Below are 19,730 nucleotides of genomic sequence, written 5' to 3'. Positions count from 1 at the left end.
TACATCAATCTCTTCTTCTTTTCCAATATCAACATTCTTCTCCTATTCTGTGCAAGTACAGGCATTTGATATTTTCCCCTCAGTAAAAATTAATATATCCTTTAGTTAAGCCTTACATAAAAGAACTATCTGGACTAACCTGCTCAGTTCTAGCTCATCAAGACTCCTCGCTTATTCATGACTCCGCCCACAGTAACGATCATATTGCTCCTTTTTCTATTCATCACCATTGCTTGTTTTTCATCGTTGAGTTCTCACTCAGCCAAGAAAATAGCAAACACATGCTGGAATTTAGCTTTATGCTTAAGTTATACCAACTCCATAATGACAAGATGTACATTGCACTCACCTGCTTATCCCCTCAGTATTAGATATTTGTTTTGTCCTAACACATGTGGAAGGTGTTTATCATGTACAATGAAGATGCTCATGTCAGACAGCTGACCTCCTGCAGTGTCAGAGGGACAGGGCAGTGGAGAATGAGTGGATTTCAATCTCCTGACTTTCAACAAGCATTAACTTCAAGAAAATACCACATTTATTTCTAGGAGCAACTGCTTTTGCCATCTGTACAGGACACTTAATGTATGCTCCAGCTACCCAACCTGTATAAATTCCTAATGTTCGCCTGAAGGCTTTTTTCTACTCACCAAGCCTCCTTAAGTCACAGTCAAAATTTTCATGTATATTTGACTACCCTACCAAGCTGGCATTTGAAAGGGATGGATCAAACATAAGAAAACATCTCCATAAGAGCCAGATTCCTTGTGATGGTTACCATCTTCACAAAAGGAAAAGACCGTGGAAAAAGCTCAGGCAAGCTTACAAATGGAGTGTAAAAATAACAAAGGCAGAGTAAATAGCCCCCTGCACTCTCTATAAACCAAATGAACAGAAAGGCAGGGACCAAGGAAATTCATCTCATATGTTGAAAAAGGTTCTCCTGAGCTTGCACACCACCTCAAGAGGCTGTCAGAGTTGCTGTCTTAGAACCATAGAATTGCTAAGGTTGGAAAAGACCTTCAAGATCCTCGAGTCCAACTGTTAATGTAGCACTTCCACAGTCACCGCCGTGCAGTTGTTTCCTTTTGTCCTGTCCCTTGTTACCTGGGAGAATGAGTGGTGTTACTGCCTTAAAGGATTTGATAGAATAACAGGCTCTTCTGAAACTTCTTTCGGAGTATTACTAGCTCATTTGGTATTCCTTTGAGAAAGCTTAATTCTCTTATCCATTTTCAGATTCCTTTGTCAGTAATACACATAAACATAACCAAGGATCTCATGCAGATCTAGAAAACACCACATTTTTTAACTTTTAAGACAAACTGTTTTAAGACTTCATTTTCAGATACTTTCTCCCTTTTTTTTTTTTTTTGGGGGTTTTTTTGGTTAGGTTTTTTGTTTTATTTTGGTTTTGATTTTCATAGAGATTTGATATGTAGTTATTATATGAATGGTTACTCTTTTCTTAAGATAATCACTGGTAAAAATTCTATAAAGAAATAAAAATATTTATAAGCATGTATGACCAGGATAAAAGCCCCTCCTAGAGTAAGACAGATTTCAAAAATGGTTGGTACCCAGAAATAGCAATTCCTATTTGTAAACATGTTTTACATTATTCAAGATAATGAAGAAAGAAATGATTCTTCCACCAGGTTAATGAAAAATTGATTCTATTTCTTTTCTTTGCTCACCATTTCCTTCAGTAAAGCAAAGATTTCCTCATACATTCTGTGTTCAATATTTCTGATAATTAATTAAACAATCATGCACACATGAAATATGTAAAAATACATATTCTTCTTAAATTTAATTGGTAATTGAACAAGTTCCTACTGTGGATGTTTAGCCTCCATGACAGAGAAAGAGAGAAAGAGAAAGAGAAAGAGAAAAAGAGAAAGAGAAAGAGAAAGAGAAAGAGAAAGAGAAAGAGAAAGAGAAAAAGAGAAAGAGAAAGAGAGGAAGGAAGGAAGGAATTCGGAAGGAAGGAAGGAAGGAAGGAAGGAAGGAAGGAAGGAAGGAAGGAAGGAAGGAAGGAAGGAAGGAAGGAAGGAAGGAAGGAATTCGGAAGGAAGGAAGGAAGGAAGGAAGGAAGGAAGGAAGGAAGGAAGGAAGGAAGGAAGGAAAAGGAAAGAAAGAAAGAAAGAAAAAAAGAAAGAAAGAAAAAGAAAGAAAGAAAGAAAAGAAAGAAAGAAAAAGAAAGAAAGAAAGAAAGAAAGAAAGAAAGAAAGAAAGAAAGAAAGAAAGAAAGAAAGAAAGAAAGAAAGAAAGAAAGAAAGAAAGAAAGAAAGAAAGAAAGAAAGAAAGAAAGAAAAAGAAAGAAAGAAAGAAAAAGAAAAAGAAAAAGAAAAAGAAAAACTGGCTAAGGGAGTTTTTACCAAAACTTAATTGCACGTGTTATTTTAAACTTCCCATTTATTATTTCAGGTTTATTTAAAAAAATAACTTTGTGTTGATAACAACACATCATTCATATAACTGCAATTATTCTAGCTAACTGTACAGAAATTAACAGTTGAATAGTTACATTGGTTAAGCTGTAATTGACATGATTCACAGAATTAGATCTTTAAAATTACAGAAAACCAATACTTCATATTTGAAGATGAACACATCCTATCTAAAAAAATAAATTTATGCTATCTAAACCTAAAATTAATTTTCACATGAGGAAGATAAAGAACTAGTTTTTCATAAACTCAACAAGTGTGCATTTCAAATCATGGTGGGGGGGAAAAATAAAAGTATTCTATATTGTGATTGTTACCCTTTTCAAAGATAATTTGGAAGCAGTTTTAACTGACAGTTTTTGGAGACTACTAATATTCTTCTATTTAAAATATCTCTATGACATTATATTTTATTTCTGTCAAATAAAAAAACTGAACTATATGGCAGGGAAGTCATGTGATTCAACAACATAGTATCTGTATGTGTGGACGCACATGCATATCTACATGTAAATATAAAAACAGAATATAAAACTGCTGTGAATTTGAATAGAGATATTTTAAATACAGCTAAAGACCAAAAATTAAAGCTGACCTTAAAAATTAGTTAGAAATACTTCTACATTTGAAGCTTTTACCTTCAGACATGCAGGGCAATAGCAAGGGTGATAAACCTAAATGCAAGAGTAGACAATAATTTGATTTCCTTCCTTCCTTCCTTCCTTCCTTCCTTCCTTCCTTCCTTCCTTCCTTCCTTCCTTCCTTCCTTCCTTCCTTCCTTCCTTCCTTCTGAATTCCTTCCTTCCTTCCAAATTCCTTCCTTCCTTCCGAATTCCTTCCGAATTCCTTCCTTCCGAATTCCTTCCGAATTCCTTCCTTCCAAATTCCGAATTCCTTCCTTCCTTCCTTCCTTCCTTCCTTCCTTCCTTCCTTCCTTCCTTCCTTCCTTCCTTCCTTCCTTCCTTCCGAATTCCTTCCTTCCGAATTCCTTCCTTCCGAATTCCTTCCTTCCGAATTCCTTCCTTCCTTCCTTCCGAATTCCTTCCTTCCGAATTCCTTCCTTCCTTCCAAATTCCTTCCTTCCTTCCGAATTCCTTCTGAATTCCTTCCTTCCTTCCTTCCTTCCTTCCTTCCTTCCTTCCTTCCTTCCTTCCTTCCTTCCTTCCTTCCTTCCTTCCTTCCAAATTCCTTCCTTCCTTCCTTCCTTCCTTCCTTCCTTCCTTCCTTCCTTCCTTCCTTCCTTCCTTCCTTCCTTCCGAATTCCTTCCGAATTCCTTCCTTCCTTCCGAATTCCTTCCTTCCGAATTCCTTTCGAATTCCTTCCGAATTCCTTCCTTCCTTCCGAATTCCTTCCGAATTCCTTCTTTGTAAAATCAGAAAATTCTGTACACTTCAAAATATTTGTCTAAAATGCTGTACTGTGTGTTACTAATAGAAACAGTTAAAGATACTGAAGCAGACGCTCAGGTTCTTTACCAGCTGGGGATGAAAATAGATTTGAACGATCTTCATAGATGCTGTTATTCCCTGTTTGAACCTTGCTGTTATCTGAATTTGAATCTTCAAAGCTGAATATCTCTAAATTAATTATAGGCAGTATTTTTATGGCTAATAAGTACCTAATTAATTTATTTTAAGTATGTTAAAGATGGAGAAGGTTTTTCATCTATAATATAATTTGTAATATTTTATTTAAACTTCTGTTGGTATCTCTATTTGTCTGTATCCTATGGATTCTTTATAGACACTCTTATGTTTCTGAACAAGAGTTAGTTGTTTGTGTGCACTTTTCTCCACTAAACATTACAGCTTAACAAAGCAATTAATGTTCATAAACATTAATCATGTTCATAAATATAAATCATGTCTGGATGGCTGGGTCCCGAGAGTCATGGTGAATGGTGCTACATCCAGTTGTTGGCCATCACTAGTTAGGTTCCTTAAGGTTCACTGCTGGGGCCAGTTCTGTTTGTATTTTTATTAATGATTTAGAAGAGTGCATTGAGAGCACCCTCAGTAATTTTGCAGATGACAGTGAGCTGGGCAGGAATGCTGATCTGCTAGTAGTACAAAGGATCTGCAGAGAGATTGGGACAGGCTGGATCAATGGGCTGAGGACAACTGTATGAGATAAGGCAAAATGACAGGTCCTGCACTTTGGTCACAACAGCCCCATGCAGTGCTACAAGATGGGGAAAGAGTGGCTCAAAAGTGGCCCAGGAGGAAAGGATCTTGAGGTTGTCGTCAACAGCCCAGGTGACTAAGAAGGGCAATGGCATTCTGGCCCGTATCATCAGTAGTGTGGCCAACAAGACCAGGGCATGATTGTTCCCCTGCACTCAGCACAGGTGAGGCAACATCTCAAATCCTGTGTCCAGTTTTGGGCCTCTCACTGCAAGAAAGACTTTGAGGTGCTGGAGGGTGTCCAGAGAAGGGTAACAGAGCTGGTGTAGGGTCTAGAGAGTGAGTCACATGAGTGGCAGAGTGATCTGGGACTGTTTGGTCTAAAGAAGAGGAGGCTCAAGAGAGATCTTATTGCTCTCTAAAACTACCCGAAAGGAGGCTATAGCCAGGTGGGGGTCAGCCTTTTCTCTCAGGCAACCAGTGACAGGACAAGAGGAAATGGCCTCAAGCTGTGTCAGGGGAAGTTCAGGTTGGACATGAGGAAGAATTTCTTTACTGAAAGGTAGTTAAGCGTTGGAATGGAGAGCCCAGAGAAGTGGTGGAGTCACCATCCCTGGAAGCGTTCAAGAAACAACTGGATGTAGGACTTAATGCCATAATTTAGTTGTGTGGTGGTCCTTGTTAAAATATTGGACTTCACGATCTTGGAGATCTTTTCCAACCCAAATTATTCTATAATTCTATGATTCGAAATTATATAGATCTTCAGAAGGACCTTGCTACCGAACTCCAGTTTCACTGACCTGTGCTGATATTATGTTGGGCAGCTACTGGAGACACTGTAATTGCTGTTTTCAGGCAGGGAAGGAAAAGAATACATGAAGGAAGTGTTCTCTTGACAGGAACAATATTTCAGCTATTTTTGAAACTTTAAAGGCAGAATTTTTGACAGAAACTACTTATTACTTACTATTGTACCAAGTGTGTGTAATAAATACATAATTTATGGGATCTGGCCTTGAATATATACATTAACTCTTAGTGCACCTTATCCAGCTATATTCACTGTCCATATACCGTAAGTAAGAAGCAACCCTGTGATGTGACATCCCTCTCTTCATTGCAGGGGTGGTGCTTGGGATCGGCCTGCAGACCCCATCCTCTACCATCATCGCCCATCCCCTTCCCATTCCTCACGTGTGGCTCTGGGAAATGGTTCTGACCAGAAGTAAATGCAGCCTGAGCCCAAGTGGAGTGGAGTGGTCAAAAGTGGCGGCACTGGTGGGAGAAGCAGCTGTGGGGAACAAAACAGTGGCAAAACCAACCCTAGAGGAGCTGAGCCCAGTGCAACAGAGTGGCAGCGCAGTGCAACATGAACGATTTAGCTTTCAGGGGTTTGTCCATCATTCTTTTCCATTGTCTTGGACTTGGGGATTGGGAAAGCCAGCTGTGGGAAGCTCCTGCCAACTTGTCTTTGCGAAAAGGCACATGGTGGTGAGCACAGGAATGGCTGCCATCTTATCTTTGGGTGGGGAAAGCCACATGGCTCCAACTCTGGGGAGTGTCACCATCTTGGCTTTGTCCCGGTGGCCATGCAGAACTAGGTCGAGGTGATGAGCACCTTTTGCATGTAAAGCACCTTTTTATTTGTTATTAGTATTGCTGCTATTACTGTGCATTTCTTATTCCACAGCTCTTTGCTTTTGGTAAATTGTTATCTCAACCCATAGTCTCTGCCTTTGTCCCTCTCTTGCCAAAGGGGGCGGTGGGAAGTGAGGTGGTTTATTTGTAGGTCTAATTTCTGACTGGTAGCAAACCACCACAGTAGTTTAAAGCAGATTAGAACATGCTCTTACCTACCTTTGGATTAAATAAAAATCTATGCAAAAAAAAAAGCATGAATACAGGTTGAGATGATAAACATATATTAAAGTATGTCTCAGTAGCTAAATTCAGCATTTATCTATACTTGCTGGAAAGCACAACATCAGATAATTAAGGTTTTCTTTATATAAACCGAGGAGATTAATTATGGTATTTTAAATATCATTATGGAATAATTGACAAATCTGTTTCCATTTTCATGGCTACTCTTACACATTTATCAGAAAATATTAATCTAAATATAACTAAACATTCTCCTTCAGGAGCTTAACTTCTAGGTTATTGTGATTTCCTTTTAAAGAGAATTGTCATCATCAGAAAAACCATGTTGAATATGCTATTGGACAAACAATATGATATGAAATGTCTCACACATCATATAAGCAGCTCATAGAATAATGCTTTTATAAACACATTATTTATTAAAAATCTCCTTCAGCACACACAATCCAGAGAGCAATCCTCCTCCCTCCACCCAAGACAAAAACTGAAACAAACCAAAAAAAAAAAAGAAAAAAAAAAAGAAAAAAAAAAAAAAAAAAAAAAAAAAAGCATGGAAGATAGTAAACCTTTCCAGTTGCTGATAAAACAATTTCCTCATTTTCCTTGCAGCACTGGACTAACTGCATCATGAATTTCTTTTCTAGCCACTCATTTGCTTTACACTTTGGTTTTGACTCTCTCTATTGCATATTAGTAGGAAGACCACTTTTATATCCAGATCCAGATAGAGAGAAACACTGTAAAGGGATGAAAAAATCAGTGTAATCAGTATTAAAGATGCAGAAAGAAGCCTTGTTTCATATTTGGTCAATTAAAATGCAGTATAATTAAATATAGTACCTTATAACACATGCATAGAGCCCGCTGTCTTGTACCACTGTTGGTCGGAACCAAATGGAGTCTTCTTCTTTGCTCATTCTGGTTCCATCAAAAGCTATAGGTTCCTCAAAATCTCCGGGTCCAGAGCTTTTGTACCACATCAAACTAAGTCCAGCACTTTGGGCTAGGGAGTAATTAGCTCTAATATATCCATAAAAGAGTGCACATTTTATACGAACAGGTTCTCCCACTAGAACTTGATATTTCTTGTAATCCACAGACCAGTCAGTGCATCCATCAGCTACAAGAGAAGAGAAAATGACAAGAGATTGTCAAAGGCTTTGGAAAGCACCACTCACACAGCAGTCTTTATTGTGGGAAAGTATTGCCTTTGAAAAAAGTCCATTGAGGGACTAGCAGTGTACTTTTTATCCCTGAAAATTTAACTGCATTTTCATTATGTTTATGTCATGTACTTGTCTATAGTGGACAGAGCTATTAGGACACACATTGCTAAATATTGATAATTTCTGAGCTAACTGAGCAATTGCTCTTTTGTCTTTTGTGGAACTCCAGCATGACCAGTTATAAAATACTGAAGTGAAGTTAGTGCAACACAGAGGGCATGTGGTTCACAGGGTGTCACTATCTAATTTGAATCAATCAAGTATCTTCAAGGTTACCAGGTAAATAAAAGTCTCAGAAGATATTAGGACAAGGAGCTGTAGTCTGAACCACAAAGTGTGAAAGTATGGGATAGATTTGAAGGAGAAGACACTGTCTTTACAATAAGACCAGATGTGAAAAAAGATACTTCCAGGAAAATTGCTATCAGTAATTTTAATGGGTTATTCAAGGACATTTTTAACAGATCTTAGTTGGAACTGCTGACCTTCCAGAACTACATTACAAATTATGGTTAATAATGTTTTCATTTTTTTCCTGTTGAATAGCATCAGCCCCTACCAATACTGTCCCACAATAACTGTTCATCAGAAAGCAATGCTAGATTTATTTGACATTCTGAACCCCAGTAACAAAACTAAACCCCAAGGCCAAAAAAACACCAACCTCAAACCATTTTCCCCTGTTTTTTTAATTAAGAATACCAAAACAACAGAAGGAAAAGAGCAGTTTTCTACAATGCCTTCCTTAAAAAAAGCTTATAATTTTTTCTTAAGGAATTTCAACCATGAAAATTCACCACTAGGTTCATGCACTTAAAAACTCAGTGTCCAGTCTCAGCTAGTTAACTAGGCCCCAATCCAGTCAGTAGAAAGCAATCAGTACATCCAAAGGACAAATAATTTCATCTTAAAATTAGTATCTGTCTCAAATAAATATTTTGTCTTTGAATTTGATACTTTATTAACTTTAAAAGAGCTCAGATAGATAACTAGCTTAGAAAATCAACTTTTGCAAAGCTCAAGTTTCATCCGAGAATTGGTTGAATACTGACTTTAACAGAGAATTCAAACTGCTGTGCAAGATAAAGCAGTATTAGCATTTTAAACCTAGACAATATTTGATCTGTTACTTGGGAGAAAAACATACTAGATAGTGATTTTTTGAGATTTTCCTATATTTGAATAATGCCACAGTACTTACTATACATAGCAAAATAAGAAAGACTCAGACATCTTCACACATCCCTGTGTATGCAATAACCTAAGTTGATCCAACATAGAAAGATGGAGCGAAAAAAATAATAAAAACTTTAGAGTGAATTTGCATTATGAACAGGATTCACACAAACAAATATTTCATATATCTTTGGACTGTCTCCTCCTGCGTTTACTTTTACGACCAGGAAGGGAAAATAATATGTCCCTGTTCCAATTTTCCTACTCAACAGTTCCTAAAAATTAGTAACCATTACAAGGCCCTAATAAGACTTAGTTTTACTCTTGCGTAAATGGAAGTGAATGGAAACAGAGCTACACTATTAGCTTCCCCTTAGGACTAAAGAAACTAACTTTCATTTATTTCAGAATTCAATTACATCTTTTATCATTTCATTTTTACCTTTCTGAAAGAGCATTTTCTCTCTCTCATCTGAGTTTATTCCTCTCTGCTTCTTAGTCCCAATGCAAAAAATGAATTAACAGTCACATCTAAGCAGTGTTAATTTCATTATATAAGTTACCAGGTAATATCTTCTTCATCATATTTTATCATCAAATTGTAATCTTGCTTTTCACTGCTTAATTTAGCTAGTACACTTCGATTTACATTATTAGTCTGTTAGTTATGTCTTCTCTCTCAGGATATTCAGTTCTAATCGTTCCCAATTCCTTTCACTTGCAGAATCTGTGAGAATATATTGCTGAATAACACAAACTCTGTTTCAAGCCCTTTGACTGGATGAAGGATTAACTATGCAGGGTAGATACCACTGACTTTGTTTCAGTATTATTTTTTTCATGAGGGACCTGGGGGTCCTGATGGATGGAAAGTTAAACATGAGTCATCAGTGCCCTGGCAGCCAAGAGGGCCAACCATGTCATGAGGGGCATCAGGCACAGCATCACTAGCTGGGCGAGGGAGGGAATTGTCCTGCTCTGCTCTGCACCAGGGCAGCCTCACCTTGAGTCCTGGAGGCAGTTTTTGGCACCACAATATAAAAAAAGCAATTAAGCTGTTAGAGCATGTCCAAAGGAGGGCCATGAGGATGGTGACGGGACTGGATGGGAAGCTGTATGAGGTCACTTGTCTTGCTTAGCCTGGGAAGAGGATCCCAAGTCGAGACCTCATTGAGGTGTTCAACATCCTCATGAGGGGGAGCAGAAGGGCAGGTCCTGATTTCTTCACTCTCGTGACCAGTGACAGGACTTGAGGAAATGGCATGGAGCTGTGTCAGCAGAGATTTAGGCTGGATATCAGGATACTATTTTTTAGCCAGTGTTTGGGCACTGGAACAGGCTCACCAGGGCAGTGGTCACAGCACCAGCCTGGCAGAGTTCACAGAGTGTTTGGACAGTGCTCTCAGGCACATGGTGTGACTCTTGGGGTGTCCTGTGCAGGGCCAGGAGTTGGACTTGATTTGATGGCTGCCTTCTAACTCAGCCTATTCTATGATTCTAGAAAAGCCTGCTAAGGATCACATGATCCAGCTATCCACTAAACTGTTTGTTCATTTTTTGGCACAAATCACATCAAAATGTTCCACCAGATATCTTAAGAGAATATCTACTTGTCCGGGTTTCAGCTGGGTTAGAGTTAATTTCTTCTCAGAAGCTGTTACAGTGCTGTATTTTGGATTCAGAATGAGAATGGTGTTGATAATACACTGATGTTTTGGTTTTATTTTAAATTATTAAACTGTTCTTACCTCAACATACAAGTTTTACTTTGATTCTTCCCATTCCACTGGGGTGGGGGGGGGGGGGGCAAGAGGGAGGGATTGAGCAAGTGGCTACATGTTGCTTAATTTTTGGCTGGGCTTAAACACACGACACTACTCAAACTATTATGAATATTTTCATGCTCATATTACAGATTTATATTATATCTTTTATCTAGTGGTGCTTGTCAAGGATCAATACTGGGTCCAGTCCTGTTTAACATCTTCAGTAATGTCTGGATGATGGAGCAGAGTGTACCTTCAGCAAGCTTGATGATGACACAAAACTAAAAGGAGTGACTGATACATCAGATGTGCTATCTTGTGGGTCCTCAAGAGGCTGGAAAAATGAGCTGACAGGAACATAATGAAGTTCAACTGGAAACCAAGGGGATGGACATGAAACAGTTGGTCTGCATTGGTCAAAGTATTGCCTGTAGATTGAGGAAGTTGGTTGCCCTTTCTATTCAGCAGTAGTGAGCCCACACCTGGAGTCCTGTGTCCAGCTCTGGGCTCCTGAATACAAGAAATATGTGCAGACTGCAGTGTCCAACAAAGGTCCACACAGCTGATTAAGGGACTGGAGCACCTGTGCAAAGAGCACAGGCTGAGAGCTGAAATTGTTCAGCCTGGAGAAGGCTCAGGAGGGATCTTGGAAATGAATACAAATATCTGAAGGGAAGGTGCAAAGAGCCAGGCTCTTTCCACTGGTTCCCAGTAACAGGACGAGAGGCAATGAGCACATACTGAAACATGGCAGGCTCTTTCTGAACACCAGGAAACAATTTTTTTTTTGCTGTAAGGGTTACTGAAAATTCCTACAGGTGTCCTAGAGAGATTGTGGATTCTCCATCCTTGGAGATATTTAGAAGCCAGAGACACATGGTGCTAAAAAAACATTTCTAGGTGGCCCTGCCTGAGCAGCAGGGGTTTGGACCATATGACCTTCAGAGGTCTCTTCCAACCTAAACTGTTCTGTAATTCTGTGTTTTATTACAGTTACACTCAGTGATAATCTTAAGAAAACATATGTCCTCTTCTAAAAGTGGTCTTTGAATGAAGTGAACATGAGAGTGTTTCTCTTCCTGCTTAGAGAAATATTGTACCAGTTAAATTGCCACCACTGACATTCAAGTCACTTAGAACTGTATTAACCTTATTACAGCTGGAAGGCTTAATACCTTAAAAATCTCCTAGGAAAATCCCCACACTACTGCTTAGCCAATGTGCTAATCTATGTGAAGGTGCTAATTCAATTTTTTCAGATGTAATAGAAGTTCATCATTCCCATCATAAGACACAGGCATCCTCCTGTGATATTTTCTGATAACTGATATTTCAGGGGATAACTGTTGATCTCAGCATAAAATGCTCCCAATTCCATCGTAACTGAGGAATATAAACAGAAGCTTAAAACCACATAATGAAAAGAAAAACAGACTTTCATATCCTTAAAAATTATACTACTGTGAACACTCAGATGATGATAGCACGCATGCACCATACCAAACACTTTCTATGTACACTCTGCATGTGGTGTGTAGAGTACACGTGCATTTTTCAGTCTAGAAAAACTTGAATGCATCAAAAACTAAAAAACATTTAAAAAGACCAAAACGTTTATTCAGAGAATTCTTTTCATTTTTATATTGACATTGCTACCTTAAAAATGTTACATCTTTACATGTTAAACGTGTGTAAGTCTTTGTAAATAGGGACAGAAAACAAAAGCTTAATGTTCATTCAGATTTTTAATATCAAAAAGATTACTTATATTCAGTTTCATATTGTAACTGTGTCCATTTCTACTTTGACTGGATTTTTTTTTCTTTTTTTTGTGCATAAGTAGGGCACTGACCACAGAAATTATCTAATGTTTCCTTTCTTAATTATGGCTGCTACTGACCCAAAATCAACACCTACAATTATGGGGGTTCAAAACAACTATGGGGAAAAAAATAACACTCAATACTTTTTGATGTTTTTATTTATATCATCACACCATCAAGCAGTCAATCATCTTGTATTTTATAAAATGGAAAATACTTGAATAATTCAACAGCTTTGAAATTTCAGAACTGCCTTCAAAAGAATGGTTGTAGTCCCTGATCTCTATTTTAATATGCTGCTAGTTATTGCTAAACATAATAGCACAATAGAGGGCCCAGGATAAATATCATTCACTCTGTTATTTCCTTGAGTGATTTCAGGGTATGAAACAAACCACACTGCATCACTGTCCTAATAATGAGATCATTCTTCTCAATGAACAAGCATCTTGCAGACTGCACCTGCTGGATAGGACCCAACATAGAATATTTAACATTACTAAGAAGGTCTTCCCCTTAATTTTTTGGTACCATATGTATCATTTTCAAGGTAAAATTCAGTGCTGAAAAGGACAAAATATAAAGCTAATAACTCCTGCGTCTGCTCCTACAGCCTAGTCTCATTCAAAAGCTTCAGTTCAAAATACAGGTTTCAAGGTTAGAAAAGGTCTTCAAGTTTTCAATACATTGGTTAAAATCTGATTTCCAGACGTCTAAACAAATTAGGTCTGACAGTTGAAAACAGTTCTAAAACATTTGCAACAGAAATAGCAAGTTATTCAAAATTTATTTCACTTAATAGTACTTAATAAAATAAAAATTAGCAGATTTATTTTTTCCTGCTTATCCATGTTTGTAATTCTGTTCTTAATTTAATTTTATATAAAGAGGATTATGCAATGTCACCGTGTCTTCTATTTTTCAGCTACTTCAGGGATTTTTAATAAGGCATTTGCAAACCTGACAAAGTGATATCATAAGTCACAAAAAAAATCTGAAAAGTGGGTATGTAAAGGAGAAAGCACCAGCTCTTGTTCCTAAAGCTGGAAAATTGTCAAGAAGGGCCCTAGGGGATGCAGAAATGAGATGGCAGTATGTACGGAGAGTAAATATGATGGGTAGAGAAAGCAAAGGATATTGCATACGTGCAGTAAGATTTTTGGGTAGGGTGGAGAACAGGAGGCATAACAGGTCAAGAAAACAGGCTTTCCGTAACTGGCTGCTCATGAAACAGCATTTCAAAAGTCCATTGAGCAATGCATAAGACTCAAAGTGACCTTTAAAACAAGTTTCTCAACAATATTTTGCCGTCGAAATCACAGTCTGTTCTGGATTACCCCTCTTTACCCTGCTTGTTACTTTCTGCTGTTTGCTTAGACTAGCTAGCATTACAATAAAAAAATAAAACTGAAGTTTTTATACTTTATAGCACACTCATTACAGTGCCTGAGCCAATTAACTCTATGCAACATAACACATGGTATTCCAGTGTGGGTTCTCATTATGAAGACATGCAAAGATTGTCTATTTTTGTTTTGCATATGCTTTTATTTGATTAAAAAATAAGCTCTGACAGGAATAAAGAAGCAGAGCTTAAAAACACAACACATTATGGGAATGACAGAAAACATGGTCAGTTCTATTCTTAAACTGCTTAGATTTTGTTTTTTCAAAGTACTACCAGTATAAAATTGGAAAAATAAAAAAAAATGAATAATTATTAGTACGAATATTATCAAATGATCACATCAGGTATTTATACACAATTAAATTTCCTTTTGCACTGACTGCTGTTACAGCTTTGCATATTGCTATGCTGCACTTCTGTTGCATGTAGCATTTTCATTTTGAAAAGGCATTTTTCATTCTCTTGAAAACTCATGTAAAAATTACATTTGAGGCTAAAAACATATATTTTGTTCTCAGTCTAAAACTGTGTAGTGGCTGTCATGAGAGGGTGCCAGTAATGGAAAGAGATGTTGAATGTCATTTCAGGGAAACAGAAAAATTATTTTGGATATTGTCATCTATTAAAGAAGTTAGTTCCTAAAATTTGCACTTCTCCCAAATCCAGTTAAGTTTTAAAAGTGGTAGATTTGGTCATTGAGGAATCTTGGCAAATCCACCAGCCCATAAGAAGAGGAAAAATGAAAAAAATAAATGTATGTCTTGCCATAAATTAATTAAAAATGCTGTGTTTCTTGGCTTCAGAATACTGCATTAACATGAAACAGAGTATATATGCCTATGCATTGGGCTACTTAGAGGTGTAATAAGCATGAAAATACCCTTATGTCAATCTGGTAGGAAGTTTTTTATGTCATTCTCTCTTTTATCTTATCCAAGACAAATTAAATAGAATTTTTTTCTGAATTATTAATAATCCTTTAATTACCACAGTTATGTTGTAGAAAAAATTAAACCAAGAAAGGTATTTTAAGAAAAAAAAAAAACCAGAATAAATATACTGTTCAAGACAGACAAATGCAGGAGCAAATGCTGCACTTCCTAAGTTCCTACTGATGCCATGATGATTTTTTGCCTTTTCTTTTATACCCCTGTTATACCTTTTTACACCTTCTGTATTCTTAGTGCTTTTTGCCTATATTCTTGGACTTGTTTGTTCAGCTAGGAGACTAAACATTTTAGAAGCTTCGTAGTTAGAGATCAGTGTGCCCCAGAGCCCAAGGTCCTCTCCAGAACACATTCTGTAAACCAAGATAGAACCATCCAGGGGAAGGTTCCTTGGGGAGGGCGGCTCACTTGAGCCTCTCATTGGGGAATCTTTGATAGATATGCTAATTAGTAAAACCTATAATGTTATACCAGATCTTTTGGGGGTGTTGCAGTGGGCATTGAGGTGCATTCGACATAGACGTAGTGCACCTAAGGATCCTTAAAATAAATACCAAGGTAAAATCCCTTTTTCCCTTCTAACCATGTTTGACTCTTGATTTTAAGACCAAGAAAAGGCATTACTACTCTAAATCAGGAGTTTTCTCCTGTTGCTTATTCAGTCCCTTTCGCTTCTTCCAAATTCTCCTATTCTGTTTCACCATGTCATATAAATTAGGAAGCCTAATAAACGCACACTTTAAAGGTATCCTGGATGGACTGACTGATCAGGTTCTGCTGGATTGACCCCAGGCCAGCAGCCAAGCACCCCACAGCTTCTCAATCACTAAGCCACATATGCAACAGAACAGGGGAAAGAATAGGAAAAGCAAAAGCGAGAAAATTCATTGGTCAAGATAAAAGTAGTTTAATAAATGAAGAGAAAAAAAACCATGAGTGATGTATAAGCACTCCCTCATTATCTCCCACAACCCACAAGCAGACCAATGCCCAGCTGGTCTCTGAACAATGGCTACCTCAATCGCCAAACGTCCCAACTTTTATTTCTGATCATGATGTTATTTGGTGTGGAATATCCCTTTGGCCAGTTTGGGTCAGTTTTCCCAGCAGAGTCCCCTCTCAATCTCTTTCCCCCACCCCTAAAGAGTAGAATTGGAAAAAGAGAAGTCTTGATGTGGTGCAAGCACTGCTCAGCAGTAGTCAAAACATTGGTATGTTACCAATACATTTTTAGCACAAATCCAAAACAGAGCACCATAAAGGCTGCTGTGAATAAACATAACTCCATCTCGGCCAGACCTGGTACACAGGTCCCTAATCTTCTGCGTGCTTCTGTGTGCTACTTTCTTTCAATTATTAATTTTCAGCTCAGGGACTGTATGTACATTTACACTTACAGCATAGAGATGGCAGCATAATTTAATCAACAGCCGCAAAACACAATAGTTTGCTTACTAGATTAATTTCCAAAACCTGATATTAAACTGCATTAATTTCTGTGCCCATCTGAAATGAGCTGGTTCTTCTTCATTATATTTACTATACAACTTTATTTGAGGGCAGTTCTACATCCTCTTTCACAGAATGACAGATAGTCTGAGCTGGAAGGGACCCACAAGGATCATCAAGACCAGCTCTTAAGTAAATGGCCCATATTGGGATCAAACCCACAACTTTGGTGTTATTAGCACCAAATCCTTTGTATTTTTTTTTTGGCTATACCAGTATATCTGTGGTTCTTTTTGAACCTTGAGAGTGCAAGTTTCTTTCCTCCTTGCTCCCCAAACATATTGTGATTTATTTTGAAAGACAACTTCCACCCAGTGTCACTATCACACAATTTCTATATAATGTGTAACTTTTTATATAATCTTTCATATATATTACATATATATGTTTAGAATCTCAACATAAGTATGTGAGGAGGTCAAGTCTGGTACATGCCGGTCTTAAACCTCCCTCTGGAATGACTAAACAAAGTGACTGAAGCAAAATAGTAACTAAGCCTGAAGAGAACTACCACAGGGAGAGAGTTACACTAATTTCTAAAAATTGAACAAGCACATGTAAGGGTACTTTTTTCCTTTAGAAAGGAGATTTCCCAGAAAAGAGAATCTCTGGGCCATACTGGTGTATCATGTTGCATAGCAGATGGCAAATTATTTAATCTCTTCCATAATCTCTCTTTATTGAAACTATTTCTGAAAATACATTCTGTTCACCAGCAGCTTTGTTTTGGAGATTATGAAGAAGACCAAGGAGTTTTTCATATTGGAATTTCAGTAGCACTCGAGTAACAGCTGCACTGTATACCTCTAAACTTTTTCCTACAAAGAACTCAGTTGCTTAATATCACAAAGTTGCTGAATATCAGCTGAACTGCAATAACTAAATATCTGAGAACTATCCTCTTGGAGTAAATATAAGAAAATTCAGCAGATTAGTTCATAACACAAGAGGATTAAAATTAATCAAATTACAACATGTGCATAGGAGAGCACAATTACCTTGTTGCTGTGACTTCTCTGGTGGAAATTTCTTAAACTGCATTATCATGACTATGTGACTAGCACTGTACAGAAATGCAAAGAATTGCAGTGAGAGCTTCAGAAAGAGCTGAAACCCAAAGAAACACTTTATTTCAAAAAGACTTTGAATCCAAGTATCATTTTTACTTTAAAATTTCAAAGATTAAAGAAGTTTTAGCCATAAAAACTATAAATAGGCCATGATGTTACCAAGAATATACATATTTTTAAAAATTACATATTTCTGTTTATTATTCTGTTCTACATTACTTTCACTCCTAAAATACTGGGAGAAAGTAATGTATGGAAACTGGGATCTTAGATTTAAAATATCAATATTTTTTGTGAAAGAATATGTTAACTGCATACAACTCCTAGTGATTTTGATGGCTGTTTCTTGCTTGCTGGTAGCCCTGCTAGACTGAAACTGCAGATATGGATTTATTTAAAGCCATATCTATGTCAGACAGCTATTTGTGTCTATACCTGCAACTAAATATAAGTTAGAATGCAGTACAGCATTAGAGAGCACAAAGCAGTTCTAGGAAGTTTTTATTTTTCTTTACTCAATATGACAAAGTAATTCATTTTTCCCAAAGCAGGCAAGACTTTTTTAATAATCTTCAGCATATATCACTGCTTCAGTTTGATTTACTGTGAGTGCATTTGCATGCAGAAAGAATTGACCTAGCAACAGCAGTGTTCTTGAACAGGGATATGATGTCAATATTTATATCAGTATGTTAATACAAATGTATGGTGCCATTAGGAATCTGTTAAGCAAGGCTTTAGTAATCATCAGCAGTTTTGAGATGCTCCAGAAACATTTAAACACTTGGAGAGAGAATAATGTCCTCTTCCCATAGATGTTTTGGGGTAGGTCAGTGAAGCAGAGGTGGAGGGAAAGGCTGAGTCTGGGAGGAAGGAAGGAGGCACAGGGCAGAGAGGTCTGGAAGGGCAGATACTCCGTGGCCTGGTTACGGCTGTCAGGGCCCCCTGGTGTGGCCTGGACATGAACATCATTGCACTGGGAGACAGTGTCAGATCAGGACCTGCATTTTGCTGCCATCAGACAGGGCAAACAATGACTAAAGATGGGGAAAAATCCTCACAAACTGCACCCTTCATGCAGCTGTGTCTTCAGCAGGTGACACATTTACTTTAAAATGTTATTGTCCTTGTAACTGTCTATTCTGTTATTACATATCTTAGTTTCAAAAAATATACACTGATAATAGATGCTGGTACACTGCTTTTTGTATATGTGGACAAGCATCCTGCTTTTGGGAAAGACACATTTTGCTGGTACACTGCTTTTTGTATATGTGGACAAGCATCCTGCTTTTGGGAAAGACACATTTTCCTTCTCTTTTGCATTTCTTTTTAGTCACAAGAGCCCTTTAACATTTTCTGTGTGAATGACTGAAAGGAAAAATAAATTCTTGACTTTACTCTGAAGCTTACTACCAGCACACAAAACAGCACCAGCTACCATAATGATTAGGAAATACGTATTAACCAAAAGGAACTTAGGAAGTGCAGCATTTGCTCCTGCATTGGTCTGTCTTGAACTTCATGAAAGACTTAGAAAGAAACAACAATATTAACTGAACTTTAAAGAGAAAATATTAACTATGGTAAATCTGCACTCTAGGATTACAAAAAGTCATTATAAATCTATTTGTACACTTTTTTTCTGTTTTAGAAGAACCCATATTATTACAGCATCTGGCATTTTCCTTCCTTTTTATTTTTTTGGTCCATATTAAGTCAAGAAGCTAAAGCTTATGAAAGTTATTAAATTTTGTAAATCTTTGCTCCCCTCTTTGACATTTCCTCTGTTCCCATATGCCACGTTTGCCACACTTGAGACAGCTTACCAAAGAGAAAGAGGTCACCAGAGTAATACAGTAGTTCAGTACTTTAATCTCATTAGGCAAAGGAAATTAAAACCACTACTATTTGAGTTTTAGAAGAAAACTTTACACCTTTCACCAAAGTTTACTTTAAAGCTTAGTATGAATGCTTTGTTTGAAGCAAATCTAAAGAAATATAAAGGATTTAATTGAGTTAGGAATCCAAATCCCACAAGACTCAGATAAAAAGGCTCCTCAGGTACCTCGGTGGATCAGGTAAGCACACTGATGTGCTTAGCTGCATTGAATTTCAAAGACAAAATCAGAACACCAGAGTATTTCCTTTTCTTTCTTTATGCTATATTCTAGAATACATTCAAAATTAAAACTCATTAGATAAAGCAAACAAAATACATTATTGTACTGAAGTACATTTTTGCACCCTGATTCTAAGGATACCCTGGAAATATTTTTTGAATGAAATTCTGAAAACATTTTCAATGAGAAAAGGTTGTCATCTTCAATTGAAAGACAAA

The 19,730-nt window shown here is 37.3% G+C and overlaps 1 protein-coding gene across 1 annotated transcript in view; it reads right to left on the bottom strand.

Moving 5' to 3' along the window:
- Window positions 1-19,730, bottom strand: part of IL1RAPL1 (interleukin 1 receptor accessory protein like 1) — a gene marked incomplete at both ends in the record, with an annotated part of 599,815 nt that overhangs the window by 305,624 nt on the left and 274,461 nt on the right. The window contains one exon of the mRNA XM_082278475.1: window positions 7,305-7,584. Coding sequence (XP_082134601.1) covers window positions 7,305-7,584 — 280 coding nt within the window. The remainder of the gene's footprint in view (window positions 1-7,304; window positions 7,585-19,730) is intronic.

This window comes from Coloeus monedula (genome assembly GCF_965178545.1).
Source record: "Coloeus monedula genome assembly, chromosome: 3".
Taxonomy (NCBI): domain Eukaryota; kingdom Metazoa; phylum Chordata; class Aves; order Passeriformes; family Corvidae; genus Coloeus; species Coloeus monedula.
The sequence above is the reverse complement of the archived record's forward strand: the minus strand, read 5'-3'. Positions and strand labels throughout refer to the sequence as shown.